This window comes from Mastigoproctus giganteus, chromosome 3, assembly GCF_048544385.1.
Source record: "Mastigoproctus giganteus isolate SK-2022 chromosome 3, ASM4854438v1, whole genome shotgun sequence".
NCBI classification, from domain to species: Eukaryota; Metazoa; Arthropoda; class Arachnida; order Uropygi; family Thelyphonidae; genus Mastigoproctus; species Mastigoproctus giganteus.
In genome coordinates, this window is record NC_143577.1 from 23,499,339 (window position 1) to 23,520,984 (window position 21,646).

At 35.5% G+C, this 21,646-nt stretch overlaps 1 protein-coding gene across 1 annotated transcript in view; it reads left to right on the forward strand.

Moving 5' to 3' along the window:
- LOC150087800 (voltage-dependent calcium channel type A subunit alpha-1-like) overlaps positions 1-21,646 on the forward strand; it is a 1,442,149-nt gene that overhangs the window by 1,386,070 nt on the left and 34,433 nt on the right. Inside the window, exon 39 of the mRNA XM_090369204.1 lies at positions 19,384-19,464. Coding sequence (XP_090225330.1) covers positions 19,384-19,464 — 81 coding nt within the window. The remainder of the gene's footprint in view (positions 1-19,383; positions 19,465-21,646) is intronic.

Genomic DNA, 21,646 nt, shown 5'->3' on the forward strand with positions numbered 1-21,646 from the left:
CCATGAGCTACTCTTGCAGACCGTCTGCACTGCTCAGAAAACTTCATATCTGCCTGAACAATTACCCAAGATCCTTTTCATTCTCTACCAATGTCAGTGTAGTACCACACAGTTGATACATTACTCTGGGGTTACTGCTTTCCATATGCAGTACTTTACATTTGTCAATATTAAACTGCAGTTGCTACCTCTCAGCCCACCTGCTCAACTTTTCTAGATCCTGTTGAAGCAGCATACTGTCATTAGTGTCATTAACAACCCTGCCAACCTTTGTATCGTCTGCAGACTTGGACATTAAGCCTGATATACCATTATCAATATCATTAATAAATACAGAAAACAACGATGGACCCAACACTGATCCCCCCCCATTAGTCCGTGTATCCCCCAAGCTAGCAGTTTTCTGACACACCTAACTCTGCCTCAATAGCATCAGCAAATATTCTTGCACCCTTTCTATTTAAGTGTATCCCATCCCTGTAGAAGCAGTCTCTCCTGTTAACAAGCACAGACCAGGCTGAGAAAAATTCTACCCCTTGAGCCTTGCACAATCCCTCCAGGGCTGAACTGATCGACAAGGCTCTCATCATATACTCCCTCCTATCATGTCTGGGCAGAATTGCAGACATGATAGAAGGCTTTCTTTGATTAACAGGTATATTTCGCTAGCTTCTGATGTATTATCCTGGCAACTTGGTCATGTCTGTGAGTGTATTCTATCCGGGTGATCACCCTGCTTCCCACAGTTATGTGCTGGATTGTTTCTGGGTCTGATGGCATCATCAACATGCACCATCTGTCACTTTGTGGGGGGGGGGGTCTTTGGCAATGTATTTCCTGTAGTTCTTGATGTTACTTGTCTGGTTTGTCTTCAATGGCAAGTATGAATCCGTCATCTCGGAGAAGAGCTTCTCATTCATGAGCCATGTGTTGGAAGCCACCTTATCTATGTAGTCTTTATGGAGGTCATTGTAGTGTCTGTCATGGATTGCTTTCCTCACCCATCTTTCTGTCTTTGTTTCTTCTGTCTGTGAGAGCGGGATCTCCTTGTTAATGTTGAGTGTTGTGTGCCATTTGTCTCTCTTTCTTATGGCTTGGTAGATTGATGCTGTATTTTCCCATAAGTGATCCTGCAGGATCTTAATTGTCTTATTCTCTTGTTCAATGAGGTAGTTAGTCACCTCCCTCCTTTCTGGACTATGGTCAGTTTCTCGATGCCAACATCACCCAAAGTTGGGTGATGTTGGCAATCTTGATCATCATTATCCTTATCGATCTCATAATCTCTTCCAGCTCAGTGTTGGTCCAATCTATGATCCTGAAGGACTATGTTAGTATTAAGACTGGAACTTATTATTATTATACAGATGAATTTTTTTTTTCTGCTGTGAAGGTCTATTTTTTCAAACATGATTAATTCTTATTCAATTCTTGTGATTCGGCCCATCTAGTAGTGATCTGGAGAGCTTTAAAGGCTTCAGTAGTTGTTGGTTTTGTGGTGTATATTCATTATACTGCCAAATAAATGATAATCAGGATCATTTAAGAAAACAACCTACAACTAATGCACAGTGTACTTTATTCATAATGGTTTATATAAGTGGAATCAGGATTACATTATTCATATAACAGTTCTGTTTTTTACACATAAATAATAAAATAAATAAATTTTCTGTTTATACTCTGGGACAACCACACAGTCAGAGGATTTTATTAAATGCATCACTTTCTTTGAAATGAGAGGACAAAAATCAAGCAAAAAATTTTTTGCTTAATTTTCCACTTATCTGAAAATAATTTTGGATAAGTGGTATAAGAATAACTAGCATTCCCTGTAATTAGTAGTCTAATTCTGCTTAGTGTAATCTGAACCATTCATTTTTGACTGCACAAAAGTCAGATAAGTGGTATGAGAATGATTAGTATTCTCTGTAATTAGTAGTCTAATTCTGCTTAGTGTAATCTGAAGCATACATTTTCAACTACACAAAAATTGGATTTTTTTTTTGTATTAATGCATGAAAAAAAGGAGCTAAAAATTAAACAAAAAATGATGGTTAATGTTTACAACCGGGTACCCCTTCCAATTGATTATTGCGAGTAGCAGTGATTGACATGCCTAACCTGCCAATGTTAGTCTTAGGATGCTCAACCCTTGGGATAAGCCTGATCCCTTGCGATGCTTATTTCCTTTGCTGCTGCTGTTCGAAAGAGAAAACGAGGACCCTTCCCATCCTCAACCATCCAATCAAATTCATCCTATAATCCATCCAAATATTTTCACATAAGACCTTTTGGTTAGAGATTGACTGTAATGATTTTTACTTATCGGTGACAACTGTAACTGCTTAAGAGTCACAGTTGTCACCAATTAAGCATCACATTTTTTTTTTTTTTCTTACTATGTTATTGGTTACACATAGCATGCATGTAAGGAGTATTCATAATAACTAATGGTCAAAGATTGAACAAAGTTGTCGCTTTCATTTCTCTACAACAGCACGACATGGCACCTGTGGATTATGGAAATTTGCTACTAGGAGAACTTTTTATTTCAGGGGTAAGGGGAATTTGCAGCTGCCCACTTTTGTTGGCACTTCACCAATAAATCAACCACAAAGTAATACTAACATTAACCCACTCCACATTCAAGAATTACAAAAAAAAAGTTATTTTAGTTGTCAACTTTTTACCGTTTTTTTTTTTATTTTTTTTTTTATGGAAACCCCCAAACACAAAAGATAGAACTCACAGTACTTAGTAGTACTCATAGTACTTATTAATAAATAAATAACAAAATAATTAGTACAATGATACAAGTATTTTTCAGAGAATGTCGTCTTATAAAAGACTTGAAAATTGCTAGAAGTAGAGCGTGTACTTCATTCTCAATGTTTCTGTTTCGTTTGATATGGAACACAGGACGTTATTTTAAAATTTAATTTTTAAATTATACTCACTTTCAATATCTGTATTGTTTTTAACTTCTAGAGGTAAAGAAATAATGAATAAGTAGAATTTTATTTTACAAAAATTGTCATAATGGTTTGAGTTTAAATATACCTTGAATATGACCATTAGTGTAAAATTTGAAAAATTAAAAAAAATCACTATTACAAAAACATCCCGTATAAGTTTTGTACAAGACCCCCATGGCCTGTAAGTAATTCTTGCACGTAACTCCACAAATTTCGGGGCCAGCAATACCGAAACATTCCGGTTTGTCACACACACACATCGGTAATATCATGTCTATACTTAATATTCGCTGTATGATTCCTTTCGCCTCAAAGGTGATACTTGGCCATATGTCCATTCCGATACTGGTGAGTTTGGGTTTGGCATACCCAGGATCCTGAGCTGCATATCATCATCCTTCTCTTTCTTGGTGATTCCCTTCTATTTCTCCTCTCTCTTAGGGTAATTTGGGAATTTTTTTTTTTTTTTTTTGGCTGGTGCAGCATAAGCCTCAGGCTTCCTTGAACCATATTGCTAATAATAATAATAAATTCGTCTGTTGTCTCTACCGTTCTCCCAACTGCACTAAACACGTGTAACTCTTTAACTTCCTCTCTTTGCAACTTTACTTTCTCCAGTCCAACTTTCCTAACAGTGAGGTAATTTTCCTTAGTGATTTTAATGTTCACGACTCCAGCTGGCTTCCGTTCCAAGAGAAGAATGTTGCATATCGTAATTGGCTTGTTTCCAATTCTTCAGTTTCATTTTCTGCCTACACCAAAGCTAGCAACAATTGTAAAGCAGTTATTAATCAGTCCAAACTAGATTTTGAACAGGCTAAGAGTAGAAAACTTGCTTCTTGCCCTAATGGTAGCTGAGCATTCTGGTCTCTTGCCAAAGCCAAATCTGTTTCAGCAAACAATAATTTAGAATTTGAGGTGTACTAATCAACTCGTTATTGTGTGACGCGAAGATTGGAGTTTGTTGTCTGTAAGTTTATATAACTGTAATCCATTTGCTTAGTTTATACACACTTCCCAGTTGCAAAATAATGCAGATACAAAGGAATGGTTTCATTGCTCACATTGATTCTTTCTGCAATCACCTGACGTGTTTGGCTTCAATCCGAATCAGTTGCGGATTTCAGTTCGTCATCATTAATAGCCATCAGTCAGCGTCACCGTGTGTGCCATCAACTTACTTATTGCCTGATTTTTGAACCGTTTTTGGACTGTGTTTACTCACAACAGAACTCAACATAATATTTCTCACTTACCACGCATAATACTTTTGTCTGGCTTTTACAGAGTACTGTATACTTCACAAGAGTACTTATGTTGCAGTTGTAGGAAACCACTGGTGGCACCCTTTCCCAAACACTATGTATCTTCTCCATGTGCAGATGTGGGGAACCACTAGTGGCGCTTGATCCCAAACACTGTATCTTCACCAAATGCCATGCATATCTTACAAGCTGCTGTAGCGTTTGTGCACAGTTATACTCATAAACTGTTCGAATAACTGTAATTGAAGCAGTCATCTTTTCGTCAATTTTCACTATTTTACCAAACCGCAATTTGCGCTTTCTAGACATCAACTGATCTGTACTTTCGAAGTGCATCGATAGATAATCACCATCTACGATGGTCTCAACGTAATTTTTATCAAAATATTAACCATAAAAAAACTGCTTTTTTTGGTCTCCTGATATCTTGTTTTCAATGGCCAATGCACATACCAGTGCATGGCCAAGTATAACCAACATGCCATAACAGTATACCCAATGCATATGACAGATCAGAACTCCGCTCCGGCCCATTTGATGTAAATGGCATCCAGTATTTTATTAATTGTTGGTTAATGAAAGGAATGAGGCGTGGTGTTGGATTCGGATTTGACTGTCAAAATGTGATGACATTTCAAGCATTTTAGATTAATTTCATTTAAAATAAAAGCAATACCTTGATATAAATAAGAAAAGTAAGCTTTCAAATGATTTTACGATAAATTAATTGTTTGTAAAAATTAATGTTGAAGAGTATTCGAAATCAACATGAAGCTAATTATCTCACTGTAAAAGCTAATTGTAAGATTGCAATTGAAATACTGTGGTTTCCAGATATTTCAAAACTGCATCAAAAATAAATAAACTATTGAGTTTCTTGAAAGGGTTCAAAGAAGGGCAACCAGCTTGGTGATACTGCAAAGAGGTACCCATATGAGGAAAGGTTTTGAACTACAGAGATTGGCAACCAGGCACCTTAGAGGGGAACTAATCGAGGTGAACAAGTCTCTGAGAGAGGGCAGTAGAATGAATGAAAGCGAAGAAGATACACTGGACTATAGGAAGTTTTCTTTTAGTAAGCGAGTCAATTATTACTACCGTTGAGGCTGACAACTTGGGAAAATTAAATGTCAGCCGGACAATTACTGACATGGTGGACGTCACTAACCAGCTAAAAATAAACACATAGACTGTTTATTTTCTTTTAATTTTTTATGTATGTTTATTATATTTTTATTGTTAGCTTTTATTATTTATTTATTTTTTTATTTTTATTTTTTTGATTAGTGCTGAAAAAGCATGTGGATTCCTTGTACTAAATAGTTAACAAATTATATCATTTGCCGAAGTTTATGCCTTCCAGAAGATTCTGTAATGGAAGTTTCTGTTTGCTGCACCTTTAGTATTAGTGGCACTTCACATAATAAAAACCGAAATGGTCAAACAAAATAAACATGTCACATCAGTTCTGAATTAACAATGACAAATGTATAATAAAATATAGTTAATTAAGTTTACTGTACAAAAAATTAACTAACCTGCCTGGATTCATCAAATTTACACATTTGTCGAATGGCATTATGATCGTGAGGGTAGATATTAGGTATCACACATGATTTAATATGATAGTACAAATTATATTCTATTATTTATATTAAGAAGTACACTATAAGTAGAATACGGTGCATTTTTACTGCAAAGTGTAAGTGTAGAATCCAGGCATATATAAAGCCTGGAAAAGTATGAAATAAACTTTTATTTTTTGCATAGATTGTTTAGGCAATGTATAAAATTCCTAGGGTTCTATACAAATTCTTAGGCAAAGTAAGAAAAAACTTCTTTTCATGGAAAACTAAGGTCACCCTATGGTGCTGTTATGTAAGTGAATCACAGTTCTTGACTTTTATACAAGGGCATAGGGAAGAAATATTACTGACCCCCATCCATATCTTGCTCTAAACGAATACTACCCTATGCCTTACTGTTGAATTGAATATATATCCGTTCGCGACCCCTCTGTGGGTCGCACCCCACAATCGTCCTATGATACTGTTTATAGAAGTGAATCCGTTATAACTAATTCGCTTACGTAAACAGTATCATAGGCATAATATAGAATGTCTAGGAAGTTTATACATTGCATAGACAATCTAATATAAAAATTAATGAAAGAAATAAAAAGTAATTTATTAAGGCTCTTTATCACTGTTTTCCATGACATCTGTCCTATCAATCAATTGTCTTATGGACTTGCTGTCCTGTTGACAAATTATCCAGTCCTGTTCCCCGATATCTTTTCTGTGTTCAGGCATTTTCCTGATTCTGACAGCTAGATACAAAAAAACATTTTCAAACTGTTTCTGCTGGAACCTAGAAAATGTGAAATAATTTTAGACTTAAAGCATTAGTGTTGTTTCTCAGTTCAGCAAGAATGAAAATAAGTTAAGTAGTGAAAACAATTTATTTATTTAGTAATTAATTGGTAACAAGATAATTAGCTATTTATTTTTCACTTCTATCAATCGCAGAAAAAAACGCAATTAATTTAAGAAATAAAAAAAATCGAACGTCTCTGAAATGTAACGCACTGTCTACATTATCTTAATATTCACTCAACGTTTTGTAATACTTTACTTATTTCCTGGACTTGAAATGGGCTAAAAAATGGGCTTTCCTGGACTAAAAATTGAAATTCAGCATCTATTTCACAATCTTCTGTGATTTAACAAAATAAATAGTAATACGTACCTCAAATCATGCTATGCTGTCAACATTTTTATAATGTACTTTAGTTATTTATTATTATTATTATTAGCCATATGGTGCAAGGAAGCCTGAGGCTCATGCTGCACCAGCCAAAAAAAAAAATTCCCCTAGTTACCCTGTGAGAGAGAGAGAGAGAGAGAGAGAGAGAGAGAGAGAGAGAGAGAGTCAAAAGTAGAAGGGAATCATTAGCATTAGCATTAGCATTAGTAGAGGCATATGATGCAAGAAAGCAAGCTTATTCAGCATCAGCCAAAAAAAAAAAAAAAAAAAAAAAAACAACCACTACTCCCATTTCACCCCTCCATTCGTTCGAAATACCTGTCCAGCTGAGCCTTAAATTTGTTTAGGCTATCAACTTCAACAACAAGCGATGGAAGTCTATTCCACAAACCAACTGCCCGCTGGCTAAAGGCAAATTTCCGTACATCTATCCGACATCCGTCCTTCCTCAATTTGAATTTATGCCCTCTCAGGTGATTATTCTGAGCAAGAGGAAGAATCCCATCGGCATTGAGCATGCTCAAGCCATTCAAAGCCTTATACACCTCTATCAGATCACCTCGCCGATGGGCGCCTCCGTAGCCAGGTGGGAAGGAGCAGCAGTGCGTAGCACATGCTTCTTGATTAGACCGGGGTTCGAGCCCGTCACCACCAAATACGGAGTATGCGGAAAGGTCAAGGAATGACCACCGCATATCCCGGAGCAATATGGCCTTAGTTGCTAATGCTCCTAAAAACCAAATAACAAACAAACAACAACCTCGCCGATGCCTAGTCTCCAGGCTCTGTAATTTGCAAAACTTAAGCCTTTCTTCGTAAGAACAACCCTTTGTTCCATTCACTAATCTTGTTGCCCTTCTCTGTACTCGTTCCAGCAGCTCTACATCCTTCTTGAAATGAGGCCTCCAGACCTGTATACAGTACTCAAGGTGTGGCCTGACCAATGCCTTATACAAGGGAATAATCACATCCCTGTCCCTGCTAGAAAAATTCCTGTATATCATTGACAAGACACCATGAGCTACTCTTGCAGCTCGTCTGCACTGCTCAGAGAACTTCATATCTGCCTGCACAATTACCCCCAGGTCCTTTTCATTCTCTACCACTGTCAGCGTAGTACCACAGAGTTGATACGTTGATCTGGGGTTACTGTTTCCCATATGTAGTACTTTACATTTGTCAAGGTTAAATTTCATTTGCCACCTCTCAGCCCATCTGCTCAACCTTTCCAGATCCTGTTGCAGCAGCATAGTATCAGTAGTGTCCTTAACAACCCTGCCAACCTTTGTATCGTCTGCAAACTTGGACGTTAAGCCTGATACACCATCATCAATATCATTTATAAATACAGAAAACAACAATGGACCCAACACTGAACCCTGAGGAACTCCACTAATAACATTAGTCCACGTTGAGCAGTGTACATTGATTGCCACTCAACCATCCCTTTATCCATAGCAGCAATTTGCCTCCAATGCCACACTTCTCCAATTTGTGCAGCAGTCTTCCATGCGCAACAGTATCAAAAGCCTTTCTAAGATCCAAATATATAATATCAAAGTTATTCCCTGCATCCAGTTCTTTTGTGACTACATCATAGTATCCAATCAAATTGGTCAGACAAGACCTGCCCTTAATAAACCCATGCTGTGTCTGAACTATAACTGAATTCTTGTCCAGATGATCCTGCAGTGCTTCTTTAACCTGTGCCTCCATTAATTTTCCTGGAACCGAAGTTAAACTAACAGGTCTATAATTACTTGTGTCAGCCTTTGATCCTCCTTTGTGAATTGGGGTTACATTTGCACATCTCCAGTCCATGGGTACCTCCCCTGAGTCCAAAGAAGCTCTCATAATTGTGGCTAGGGGTTTGCTTACTTCCTTTGCTGCCTCCTTTAATATAATTGGATAGATCCCATCCACCCCGGGTGCCTTTTTTATGTTTATCCTCAACAATTTCTCCTCCACTTTCCTCTCAGTTATTAGAAAATCATCTAGCTCACTGCCAATGTTTACTTCACCTACGACATTCCCCTTCCTGAATAACTCCTCACTTGTGAATGTAGATGCAAAATACTCGTTTAGATTGTAAGCCAAAGTGAAGAATGATGATATCCATCTCAGGACCCTGGATATATGCCAAACCCATACTCACCAGATTTCTATTGGTCCGATTTTAATGAAATTTGGGGTGGCTTGGCAAATGTTTCTAAAAGAGTTAAGTATAAAATTTCATGAAAATGCGTATACTTGTAGTCGAATTATTACATGCGGACTGACAAACGTGGCGAAGACAATAGACACTAATCATTCTGTATATGCATATATACAGAATGATTATTTATTCATCACACCATTTTATTCATCTGAAGAACAACATATAATATTGATTACAAACAGAAATTAACACTTGAATTATATTTAGCAGTGTTTGAAAATTCATACCACAACCATGTTCAGTTGTATTCTCTACATTTATCAATAATGTGTCGCAGTCATAGTTCGAAGTTGCAAAGAACATGCTCTAAGGTTTCCTCTGAAAAAAATTTCGACTTCAATCGCTTTCTTTCTCCAGCTCAGGAATGCGTTGTGGATTCTTCTGTCTTTAAGATAATTCCATACTTCTTAGAATAGGGGTTAGAAATCACCCTGTTATCAAAAATTTCATTCAAAAACTCCAGGACAACTCTGGAGAGTATTCACTGTTGCCAACTAAATCTCCAAATCTTTCTATATAGAAGACGGAAACTATACAGAAACTGCAACGAAAAGAAATAGTGTGATGAATATAAAATCATGTTAATTTAGAATATATGTACCGGAAAAAATTAGGCTATAGGCTATTTTATTTATTTTCTCATTAATTAAGCTTTATATACATGTATATTAATAATGCCACACCACTGGCGTGTTCAGGTATCATCGAAAGGGGGTTCATTGCGACCAGATCCAGGTGTCATCGCAAGTGGGAGCATGACGACCAAGCTTTTCAGTTTTTTTTTTTTTTTAGAATGCCTCCTGCGTTCTTTTTCTTTAATGTAAAATTTTTCGTTAAGGGGGGACATATGCCCCCTCTTCCCACCCCTGAATATGTCCCTGCCCCAAACTGTGGTGTGGAAGAAGACATTTCTACATATTCTGATCTAATTGTACTTTTGTGTGTACATTCATGTTCATAAGTAATGCATCACCTTAAAAAAGATTTACTATTATTATACAGTATTTTTAATTTAGAATAAATATATAAAGTTATACATTACTAGAAAGTACAATTTATTCAGATTTCAATACCCCATATATTATTAAAATTACTAATGTTTATCAAAATCTAATAGATTTATCTAGATATGAAATGAGTGAAAATCACAAGGATATTATCTAAGGTAATGATATTTAATAAATTCTTCAACAAAATATAAAAGGAATAGCACATATTAAAATAAACAACACTGAATCAAAGGTAATGCATTTTGCCACATAGTTGATATGTAATACCAAATTAATCATTAATATTTAATTGTTTAGCCTTTTGATGACCACCTTGCATCAATTTGGCAGGCTATGAATCATCTTCTCAATATCATTAATGGGTATATGATGGCAACGTTTAATAATTGTTTTAGTAAACTCAGTTTTAGAACATGGCTTACATTTTGACAACTCCTGACCAATCTTCTTTTGGAAAATACACTTAGAAAACATAAGGTGATGTATTATTTATGAACATGACTGGTCATATTCATAAGTAATGAATATCAAATTAATCATTACATATATGGCAAAATGTGTTAAGTTTGATACAGTTTTGTTTATTTTTCATACTTACCTTTTATATTTTGAAGAATTTCAAAATATAAAAAGGGTGCAGCTCACATTGTACTCACTGTTGTGTATTCTGTTTTAGACAGATATTTTAGTGTATTTAAATGCTGCCGTCGCGGTAGTACATGGTTCATTCCATTTTGAGGAGAATGAGTATGTTGTATGATTTTTGAGAATGTGTATAAGGAAACTATATACAGTCATAGCTTTATATATTACGACCCCAGGGGAATGAGAAAAACAGTCGTTATAACGGAAGGACGTTACATCAATTGTTCATAAAATATCATTAGGTTAATGAGAAATTGGCTGGGACCAAACACGTAGGATGTTAAAAAGATGGTCGCTATAAAGAGCTTCGACTGTAATATCAGGTATTATCAGGTATCACAATGTTCTTAAACCAGTAGCCGGCAACCCTTTGCTATACGAGGTACTTTAAAATTTTACAAGTATATCTCAATTTCAAATAAAATATCTGGTTGTAGAATTATTATATTTTTAGTAATAAGATTTCTGGCATTGGTATTCTCCAGAAAATTATATCTTTATTGCTGCACTGAGGTTCACTATTTGCTGACCCCTGTTTTAAACTACTATATGTCATTCACTAGGTCCTAAACTGAAAATTAGAAATCTATACAAGTAAATAATTTTCATAAAAAGCTTTTAGCATTTTTCCTAATTAATATTATTTAACAAATTAATATTTTAATTAGAAGATAGTATAAACCAATTGTGTTTTTCATGAAAAACTTTCATGATTGCTTTCACTACCCCTCCAACAATGATTGCCAGATCATAAACTTTGAAAAGGTTTTACAAATCTATTTATAGTTTCATCGTTAATCCCCTAAATAAAAAAATAATAAAAAAACCTAGAGGTTTTTAATTTTAGAATGTGCAAAAAGTAACATATGGCACAGTAGTAATATTGATTTGCAAGTGGCTTTTTTATCTAGGGTGGTTTACAAAAGAGAACAGTGATCAAAAAAAAAAAAGATACGATTTGAACAGTTTCATTAATCAATAAATAGAAGCAAATCAACATTAAATTTACTAATACAGATTCGAAGATTTCTGATGTAGATTATAAATAAAATGGGCGCCAAAGAAGAGCCCTGGGGGTACACCTGGCAAGGTAGGAACAGACTAGAGGTTGTGCCATCTACAGTTACTCAATACACAATTACTTAATGCACAATACTAATTATCATTATTATAATGATAATCAATAATTGTTGCCTGTGTATTATAAAGTTGCTGTGACTAATAATGGTTTTAAAGATGTAGCGAGCAATTGCTTTCGGAGTGGAGGAAGTCATAAAACTAAAGGTTTCATCTTTCTTGAGCAATGAAATACTAAACTTGACTCTCAGAAATGTTTTCTTTTGTTTTTTGTGAGAGAAGCTTGTCTTGTGCTGTTCATTTTATCTGATAGTTTTAGGAAAATAAGTAGAAGACTGGGAAAAGGGAAAAAGTATTTATTTATAAAAAAAATTAATTACATTAATTACTGCAACTATGAATATATAATTTATATGCAAGGTAGTTATTAGGACCAGAAAATATTCACATATAGAAGTGGTATAGGCTTCTGAAGGATGGTACATGAAAATCGGTATTTTTGATCAAGTGGATTGTGTTCATTGTCTAACGGCCCCAGGGGTGCCTCCCCATCTCCGCTGACCAACTGGATTACTATTATTTTTAGGCTACCCGAATAATTAAATTCATCTGCCATGCTGTGTGTCTTATGTCTGTTAATTGCGTGTGTTCTATGGTCGATTTGTCTGTTTTGCTGGACGAAAAACCCCAGTTTCTGGGGGGGAGGGGGGAACCTTGTATCTATGCCTTGCTAACTTAGCCACGAAGTGAAAAATGACCATTAATGTTCCTCGCGTCGACGGAATTCCAACCCGGGCATTTTCCACTCGGTGTGGAGAGGATGGTGACGACACCACTGTGATACCACGCAGTCTGATCAACTGGATTATGAAATTAAGAAAAAAGAGCTGTTATTATTAATCCGAAAAGAAATTTTTGATTAGAAGTATTCGTAGTGCCTCGCGCTATAAAGCGTGAGACGCTACGAATCTTAAGAGCTAGGAAGGTGGACCTTCGCCATACGAACAACATACCAGCCTTTTACTGTGCCGCACCATCACGGACGGATTAACTTCAGGAGTGAAAATTGGCCTGATGTATGAATGCAATCCCCATAATGAATCTATACATTTGTGCCACGTAGATTCGTTATAGTTTTTCTGAAAATAATTTTTTGTCTCCTAAGTTGTGTGCATTTGGTGGTCGGTTTGCCTGTTTTCTGAACAGAAAATCGAGTTTACAGGAGTAAAACACAGCAACCATTGTCCGACTATCTAGATTACTAAGTGAAATAATCAAAAGTCTTCTGGTACTGACTGGGATATTCCTTAATTTCGAGTGGCGAACATCGAACCCAGGTAGTATATTAGTTATAACTGCTCTCTTTTTCACACCTTGTGGAAAACACCTATATTATAATTAGTATTTAGTATTAGTATTAGTATTAGTAACGGCCGTATGGTGCAAGAAAGCCTATGGCTTATGCTGCACCAGCCAAAAAAAAAAAAAAAAAAAAATCCGAACAAAACAATGATAAAAACAAAAATTAAATAAATAAATAAATAATAATAATTAATAAATAAATAAAAATAATAAAATGAAATTAAAAATTAAATAAAAAGGAAATTAATCCTATCATCCTATGCGCTTCCCTTACCCGAAAGTACTATCCAGATGACCTTTGAATTTCCCCAAACTGTCGGCCTCTACCACCCATGAAGGCAACTTATTCCAGTAATTTATAACTCGCTGGCTAAAATAAAACTTCCTGCAGTCCAATCTAAACATTTCCCCGCGTAACTTGAATTTATGTCCCCTAGTTCTAGCATCATTTATAATCTTGAAAATTTTGTCCTCATTCATTTTACTGATGCCTCTCAGAGCCTTAAACACCTCAATCAAATCTCCCCTAAGGTGTCTAAAAGTTCTAAAAGGAGTCTATAAGTTCAATTTCTGTTTCCACAGTATGAATCTTTATTTGCTTTTCTTTGTACCATAGCTGAGTTGCATGTTTTTAATCCTGCAAAATAAGTAAACTGAATTTAGAATCTCCGTAGCCGAGTGGTCAGGGGAAGGAGTGCAGTAGCACACCCTCTTTCACTAGACCAGGATTCAAGCCCCCGTCTGCTAAATACGATGGATCTGCCAACCAGAACTGAACCAATGTGGCAGATTATGGTCCCCCTCAATATGACTTGTTGAGGAGGCCTCCATGCTGCAATGGATTGACAATGGCTGCAGGTGTGCACGTACTAAATGATATTTTGGTCAAAACTGAGAATATTACTAGTAGCGAATACTATGGATTTCTCAGACCCTGTGGTCGTCCGGGAGTATAAACAGAAAAATTATTATTATTTATTTATTTTTAAAAATCTGATTGGATGTAATCTGAATGGTAACTTTTACAAGCGTCAACTATAATTTATCCAATAAAATAGGATTTTAAAAAATTTTTAATATTCGAAGTTGTTCCATTTTTCATTAAAATATCAGTTACCATTATTATCAGTTATCACTCATCCCTCCAGTTAATTAAAACAAAATATACTTGTGGGGGGGATTTATCTAGTCATCCTCCTCCCCCCCCCCCTCTCTCTCTCTCTCTCTCTCTCTAGGTGCGCTAGTGTTTCATACCATGTTTATAGGGGAGGTCTGTTGCGTGGGCCATCAGCTGCCGATAGTTAGGACAGTGTCTAGCCTTTTTGGTGTGAGCCTACACATTTTATGTTTTAAGGAGTTTAAAGGCAACACAAAAAATAAGCAGAAAAACATCTTAATTATTTACCAAAATGAGCAAATATGTATGTATACTTCACTGTTTTTTTTTTTCATCGTTTTCTGTTTTTTTTTTTTTTTTTTATGTATATAATTATCTGTAATTAGTCATATGGAAAAATATGCGTCGTTTTCAACTGAAAAATGTTGAATTTTTGGAGAAATTAAATTCTTTAAATAAACTTCATTGACTCTGTTTAATAAATTTGCTCTGCTACTTAAAATAAAATAAAATTATATGCATTTTTAAATAGTTCGACTTTTGGTATTTTCAATAATATATGCCTTCGTTAGTAGCACAGTTGATCGAATCGCAGACCCCCCCCCCCGCCGCCACCAGGTGGAAAAGACCTGAGTTCGAGTCCCGTCGATGACACGAGAAATTTTTGTGTCTTTTTCACAACGTGGCTGAGTTAGTCGGTCTCAGGCGAGGGTGGCATAGTCTTTTTCTCCCGGAAACTCGGGTTTTTCGTATATCAAACAGAAAATCGAACACAGAACACACGCAATTTACAGACAATATACATAGTGATGCTCCTAAAACCCTATTAGAACAACTATGATATAGTGTGATTTTTTTAATACAGGCAAGGAAAAGAGGAAAAATTTATATGCTTAAAAGTCATTTAATTTGATTTCAGAACGATTAATTTCTGACCCAGCCTAGAAATTTCTTCAAACACATTCTCATAGAAAGGTGTTTGCCGGTTTGCGGGTGGCACCTGATCTCACAGAAGGGACCGCGTTGGATAGGTCCTGTTATAGAACAGACACACAAAAAAAAAAAAAAAAAAAACATTTTATGTTTTCAGACTAGTGTAATTTGTTTTCAAGGTAGTTTGTTATATATATATATATAACTGTAGATAATGAGACAAAAACACAAAATCAACAAGCCTAACTAAAATTTACGAGTTTTCATTCGAATTGTTTCGTGCTGCTTCACTTAATATTACAAAATAATTCAGTTTGTTTTGTTGCTTGCAAGTATTATAATTAATGAAAATAATAATACTCGTGTCAGCTCTAAATTGTACAGGGTGATTCGTTTTTTATATGAAAAAAAAGTAAAACGTTTTGAAATTGCAGTCATCTTTTACAACTCAGTGTTTTTGCTCATATTACCGACAAATATCGGAGATTGCATCAAGCTCATTTGGGATCATGCCCTTGATCCTCCAATGGACACAGCATAGCATAGTTCATAACGTGTGACTAACTTTTCCTACCCGCCGTTCAACGTCTGTATTGTGATGTAATAATGATGGGTCTGCCAAAACCATAACTGTTGTTATTGATTGTTTCGCCCAGGTAACCACAAATTTCGAATGACTAGTGGGACCATCGTGCTGAAAAATGACCAAGTTCATATTTTTCTGTTCCAGTTGTCTGTCTTCCTATGTACATCTTGAAGCATGTCACTTCACATTAGACATTAATTTCGGGATTTTTCTTTTCAAATTCCTACGTGACATGAGGATTTCAGTGGTCCATACCATGATATAGGCATTCACTTTTCCAATGATCTGAAATATAGCACCTGAACAGCCACCTGTCCAAAAAGTTAAATGTTCAACTTCATTCGTTCACATATGATGTGTGCGAACGAGGGTGATAATCCCCCAGTAGTGTAGCATCGTGTGGTGTAAGGGATCCAGGATGATGCGTCACTGATGGTCCCGTTTGTGCAGTGCTTAAACACGCTGCATCGATATAGATACATTTTCTATATAATATCGGTGTAAGTTTAACTATATACGTAGTGGTATCTCGTGAAGGTAGCCACAATATGAGAAAATCTAAACGATGCCGTGTCACTGCGTATGTAGTTAAACTTATGGGTAAACTATGGTGTATTTACACCGATATTATATAGTTAATTTCTACTCATAACATATTATGCCTTGTGCATTTAGTCTGCAACTAGATACATTTTCAAATACCACCAAACAGGGGGCGGATTTATGCTGTCAAGAGCCCGAGGCGAAATTTAATAGATGCAGGCATGTTACATCCCCATCCCTTCCTCTGTACAATTTTCTGGGGTTCCAAGCTGGCACCTCATGCCCCTCTACATAAATCCGTCCCTGCATTAATGGTTTGTTGGTACGTTGACATACGACTCAACACAGATAGTCGGCTCTCCTCAGTATTAAGCACGAATGATTGCGTTTGTCTCAAACCAACCCTTACGTCCGCGAACTTGTGATTTTACAAATGTATCTACAAATATGCGATACTGTATCATTTTAGGGATTTGGAGAATTTCGAACAATATAGACAACGAAACTCATGCCGCGACGATGTTACACTCTCATAGGTATATATCTGACGGATAAGCTCGTTACAACTTGCTGCTCCTTTCATATCAATTGTTTTCAAAGGATGTTCTATAGTACCTTGGCGTTACAGAAATATATATGAAAGGCTCCGCAAATGTTCTTTTTATTATTATTTTATTTTATTTTTTTACCATTGATTTTTCATTTAACTCTTAGCACGTATTTTTATTGGACTCCGCAGCCAGAACGAGATTTGAAAACCCTTAGTTCACGAATATGTTTTTACTTTTATCCAGATAATCTGGAGTCGCGATTTTTTTTAGCATCATCAAAATACAAGCATCACTTTGTGAGAGAGTTTTTTTTTTTTTTTCCATAAATGAATTACGTACTCAAAAAAGCAGACTATAAGATATTCAGTAGCCTATGTTACTCTTTATTTGACAGATTTATATTACTCTTCATTCAGTATTTGATCTATATCAAGCTCCAGAGCAGAACCTCCAGCAGAAATTATCCAGAAGAGTTCAAATAAGAAATGATCTAGAAAGGTTGCAAATAAATTCGTAATTTTAACGAGTTATAGTTTTTAATTCTGTATTCGTCGTGTAGTTCTTTTATGTTTTGTAGCTTAGCTAAAAATCGTTAGTAAACAAAACGTTAGTGTTTTTTGTTGTTGTGGTAGTGGTTGGTTATCAAGGCCGGACTAAGGTATTCTCGTGCCCCGGCAGAAAGATTATTTTGCATATCCTAGAAATCTGCTTAAGGTTGTGTACAAAAAAATCCTTCCCATGCTCTTCAGCTTCTGCCGCCTCGGGCAGCTGCCCTATTAGCTCGTGCCTTAATCTGGCACAGTTGGTTGTTGTAGGGTTTTTAGGCGCATCAGCAACTTAGATCATATGGCACCGTATATAATATGTCTGTAGAAATTGCTGTGGTCGATTTGCTGTTTGCTAGATGGAAAACACGAGTTTCCGGGAGAAAACACCATGTTGCCCTCGTTGTGAAAAGAACCCATAAAAATTCGTCGCGTCATTCACGGGATTGCAACTCAGGTCTTTTCCACCCGATTTGGGGAGGACCGTGATTATACCAACTGTGCTACCCACGCCTTTGTGGTTAGCACAATTGGTATAGACACCGTCCTCACATCTTCCAGGGTACAAAGATTGTGGAGAACTAGAATAATGAAATTAATGTTGGTTCGGAGCCCTCGCAGTCTTATTATTAGAGCCTTTAAAATGTAGCGCTTATTCTCAAGAGAAAAAAAATGAATATTGAAGGTTTGGTTTGTTTAGAATTTATCCCAAGGCAACGAAAGTCAAAAAGCATCAGTAGAAAATTGATGATATTTTGCATAATGAAAGCTCCGTTTCTGGGAGATAAAACCATGCAAACTGCATATGACATGCACATGGCGTGGAAGATAGTGTATCCCATCAAAGGCTGATCGGCGTAGGATGGGGTGGGTAATCTGTAGGGAAGCTGAAGTGCAAGACAACCTAGTAAAATCTGATAAACATTTCAGCACTTTTATTAACTTCAGAATGTTGCTTTATTATCCAGTTATGAGACTATAGTATTTCGCATAATTTTTGAAGATCAAAGAAAAATTCAAAAGACATCCACGAAAGCTTCTAAACAGTGTCAGGAAGCGGGCACAGAAACTTCAAAGGATAGCGAGAGCTTAGATAATAAGCTAGTTATAGATTTAACAGATGGTCTAACTAAATTCTTAATCAGCAACAATCATACCTACTTAAAATCTATTGTTTCCCATATCTTCGCATTGCTTCTCTGTCTCCAATTTAAACATTTCAGAGCTCTTCTACCATATATATTATTCAATGAAATAACTAGGAAGTGTATGTAGTTATGTTAATTATTAGTGTTTTTCAATTTTTATTAGTAGTATAAATCTAATTAAAAGGTTCTTTTTTTTCTGGTAGGTATATTTTCATATTTGAAACAATAAAAATAGTTACTGAAAGAAGAATAATATTTTTGGAGACAGGTAAGGAAATATTTAGGGATTCCCTCCAAACATCTGGGCATTGGCTGATGACGACGAATCGACCTGAAAGAGTTTTTGCTAAAAAAACTAATGCTTTTCATCCCATACCATGTATTGTATATTGTTATGGTCGAAACTATTGTTTTCAAACAAATACAAAAAACTGAAATAAAATTTTTAACTAAAATTATGAGATTTTACTTCAGAGATTAGCCTCTTCATTTAGGAAGCTCAGATTCGGTTAAATTAAAGTTTGTTTTTCTTTCACAGGTTGGTTCTGGTGTTAACATGAGAGTGGAGTTAATTGTCCCGTATGTATTTTTTTTGTTGTTGTTTTTCAAAATAAATACCAAAAATGTTTCCTTTCACAGGCTATTGATCTCCTTGGGGTAGTAGGTAATACCTCTCGAAGACCTTCAGTAGCAAGTATTCGATCGCAAAACAGGATAAATGTAAGTTAATTTTAAAAGTTTTTTTTTTTTTTTCTAAATTTTCTGTAAGTTAATTTTAATTTTTCTTCTCTCGGAAATTTATTTTAAAAAAAATTTCAACATACTGTATGTAACATACTATCTATTTTTTTTTTTTTTTAAGACTTGTTACAGTTACATATTTATCGATTTTAAAGCTTAAGTCAAATACACTTTATATACATAGTTAAAATAATAAGCACACTATTTTAATTTAACTAGAATTTGTTGGGATGGTTTTTACGCTTTCCAAGCATGATGATGAATGTATCTCAGTAATTTACTAGATCTTACCTGAAACAATTTATAATCAAATAATTAAATTATGAGATAAGAAAGGCATAATTATAATAAAACAGTTACATAAATATGAATGCATAAACAATAATAAGAAATAATAATTATATTCAAAAGTTGGTTGAATAGGTATGTGACCTTTTTAATCAATCTCATCATGTTCATGTAATCGGGCTCATCCCGAAAACCGAAAACAGATTGGTTACCAAAGATCTATCTAGTCCATATATGTATATATATATATTTTTTTTTTTTTTTTTTTTTTGATAAACAATTTGTTGACCTGTGTAATCTTTTCACTTAACTGGAAATGTTCATCAGTCATTTAATATTTTGTAATCCTTCCGTCCTCTGTGACAGTACATGGTTTTGTCCAGGCGTTTGCTGCCAGTTTGTTTTAGCAAGGGACTCGCCCAAAGAGAATTTTAGCTAAGGGTTATTCCCGTTTAAAATAGAATTTTAAATTTAAATTTATTTTATCAAACTATTATTTAACAAGGGGCACGGATATCTCTAAAATTTAACAAGGACCTGATGCGAGTCCTCCATACCCCCATCTAGCACATCTCTAGTTTCATCACTCATTTGGAGAGGTCTTGGTTCATCGCCGTCGGAGAATGGAGGAATTCTTAAAGGACTCTTGTTTTTTCTATTGAATAATTACTGATTTTTCAACCCTACAACATACACATCAGTGTTTGAACATACACTTGTGCAGAAGTAACACACAGAATGAAATATGACCTTAGATATTAATACGCTAAATAAATAATAATAATAATACTCCCCCCCCTAATCTACATAAAAGGTTTAATATTATATGTCGTATGATTAGCATCATTACAGCATTTTTGAAATAATGTTCCATCAAAGGCCATGAGACTTCATAGGATACTAAAGAAAATAATATGTGATAATTTTGTGCTATCCGTTAAAGTTATCCCAGCAGCTTAATTTGAATTTGTCTAGAACTCTTGATGCTACTGAAGTTAAGCATACATGGAAAAAGAAAAAGAAAAAATAAATAAATAAAGGAATACATTGGATGATCAGTTTATTCTTGGTTCATCTCCATCGGAGAATGGAGGAATTCTTAAAGGACTCTTCAGTCAGCCGGAGGGAGTAGGGTTTTTCCATTGAGTAATTACTGGTTTTTCAACCCTAAAACACATCGGCGTTTGAACACACACTTGTACAGACATAACACACAGAATGAAATATGACCTTAGATGTTAATACGCTATTTTTTTTTTTTTTTTTTTTGATTTGATAGTTGTTGGCGCATCGGCTTCTGTGGCCATATTGCACCTCCCAAGGTTTTTGCAGTACTTTGATCCAAGCCCGAGGCGGGAATCGAACCCGCGACCTTTGGGTTGCCGGGCAGGTACTTTATCCACTCGGCTAGCCCGGTCGGCTGTTAATACGCTAAATAATAACAATAAATAATAATAATAATATGGAACAAGTAATGACCATCCCCATCATCGCGTCAACCACCGGCATGGTGCCAAAGAAACTGCACAAGAACCTAGAACTTCCAAAGAACACTTACATGGAACTTCAGAAAGCCACGATCCTGAACACCTGTAGGATAGTAAAAGAGTTCCTCGGTCAACAGTAACAATAATAATAGTAACCAGACACAACCAACCATCCCATGCATTTGGTACCAGTGCTCGTCACGGGCAGAAAATATTCCATAAAAGATGAAAATGTTTTTTTTTTATAATGATAATAACAATAAACGCCCTTCACACAATCTCCAGAAAAGGTTTAATATTACATGCCATGTGATTATCATCATCATTAATAGTATGTTTGTAATAATGTTCCATCAAAGATCACGAGTGAGTAGGATGCTAATGAA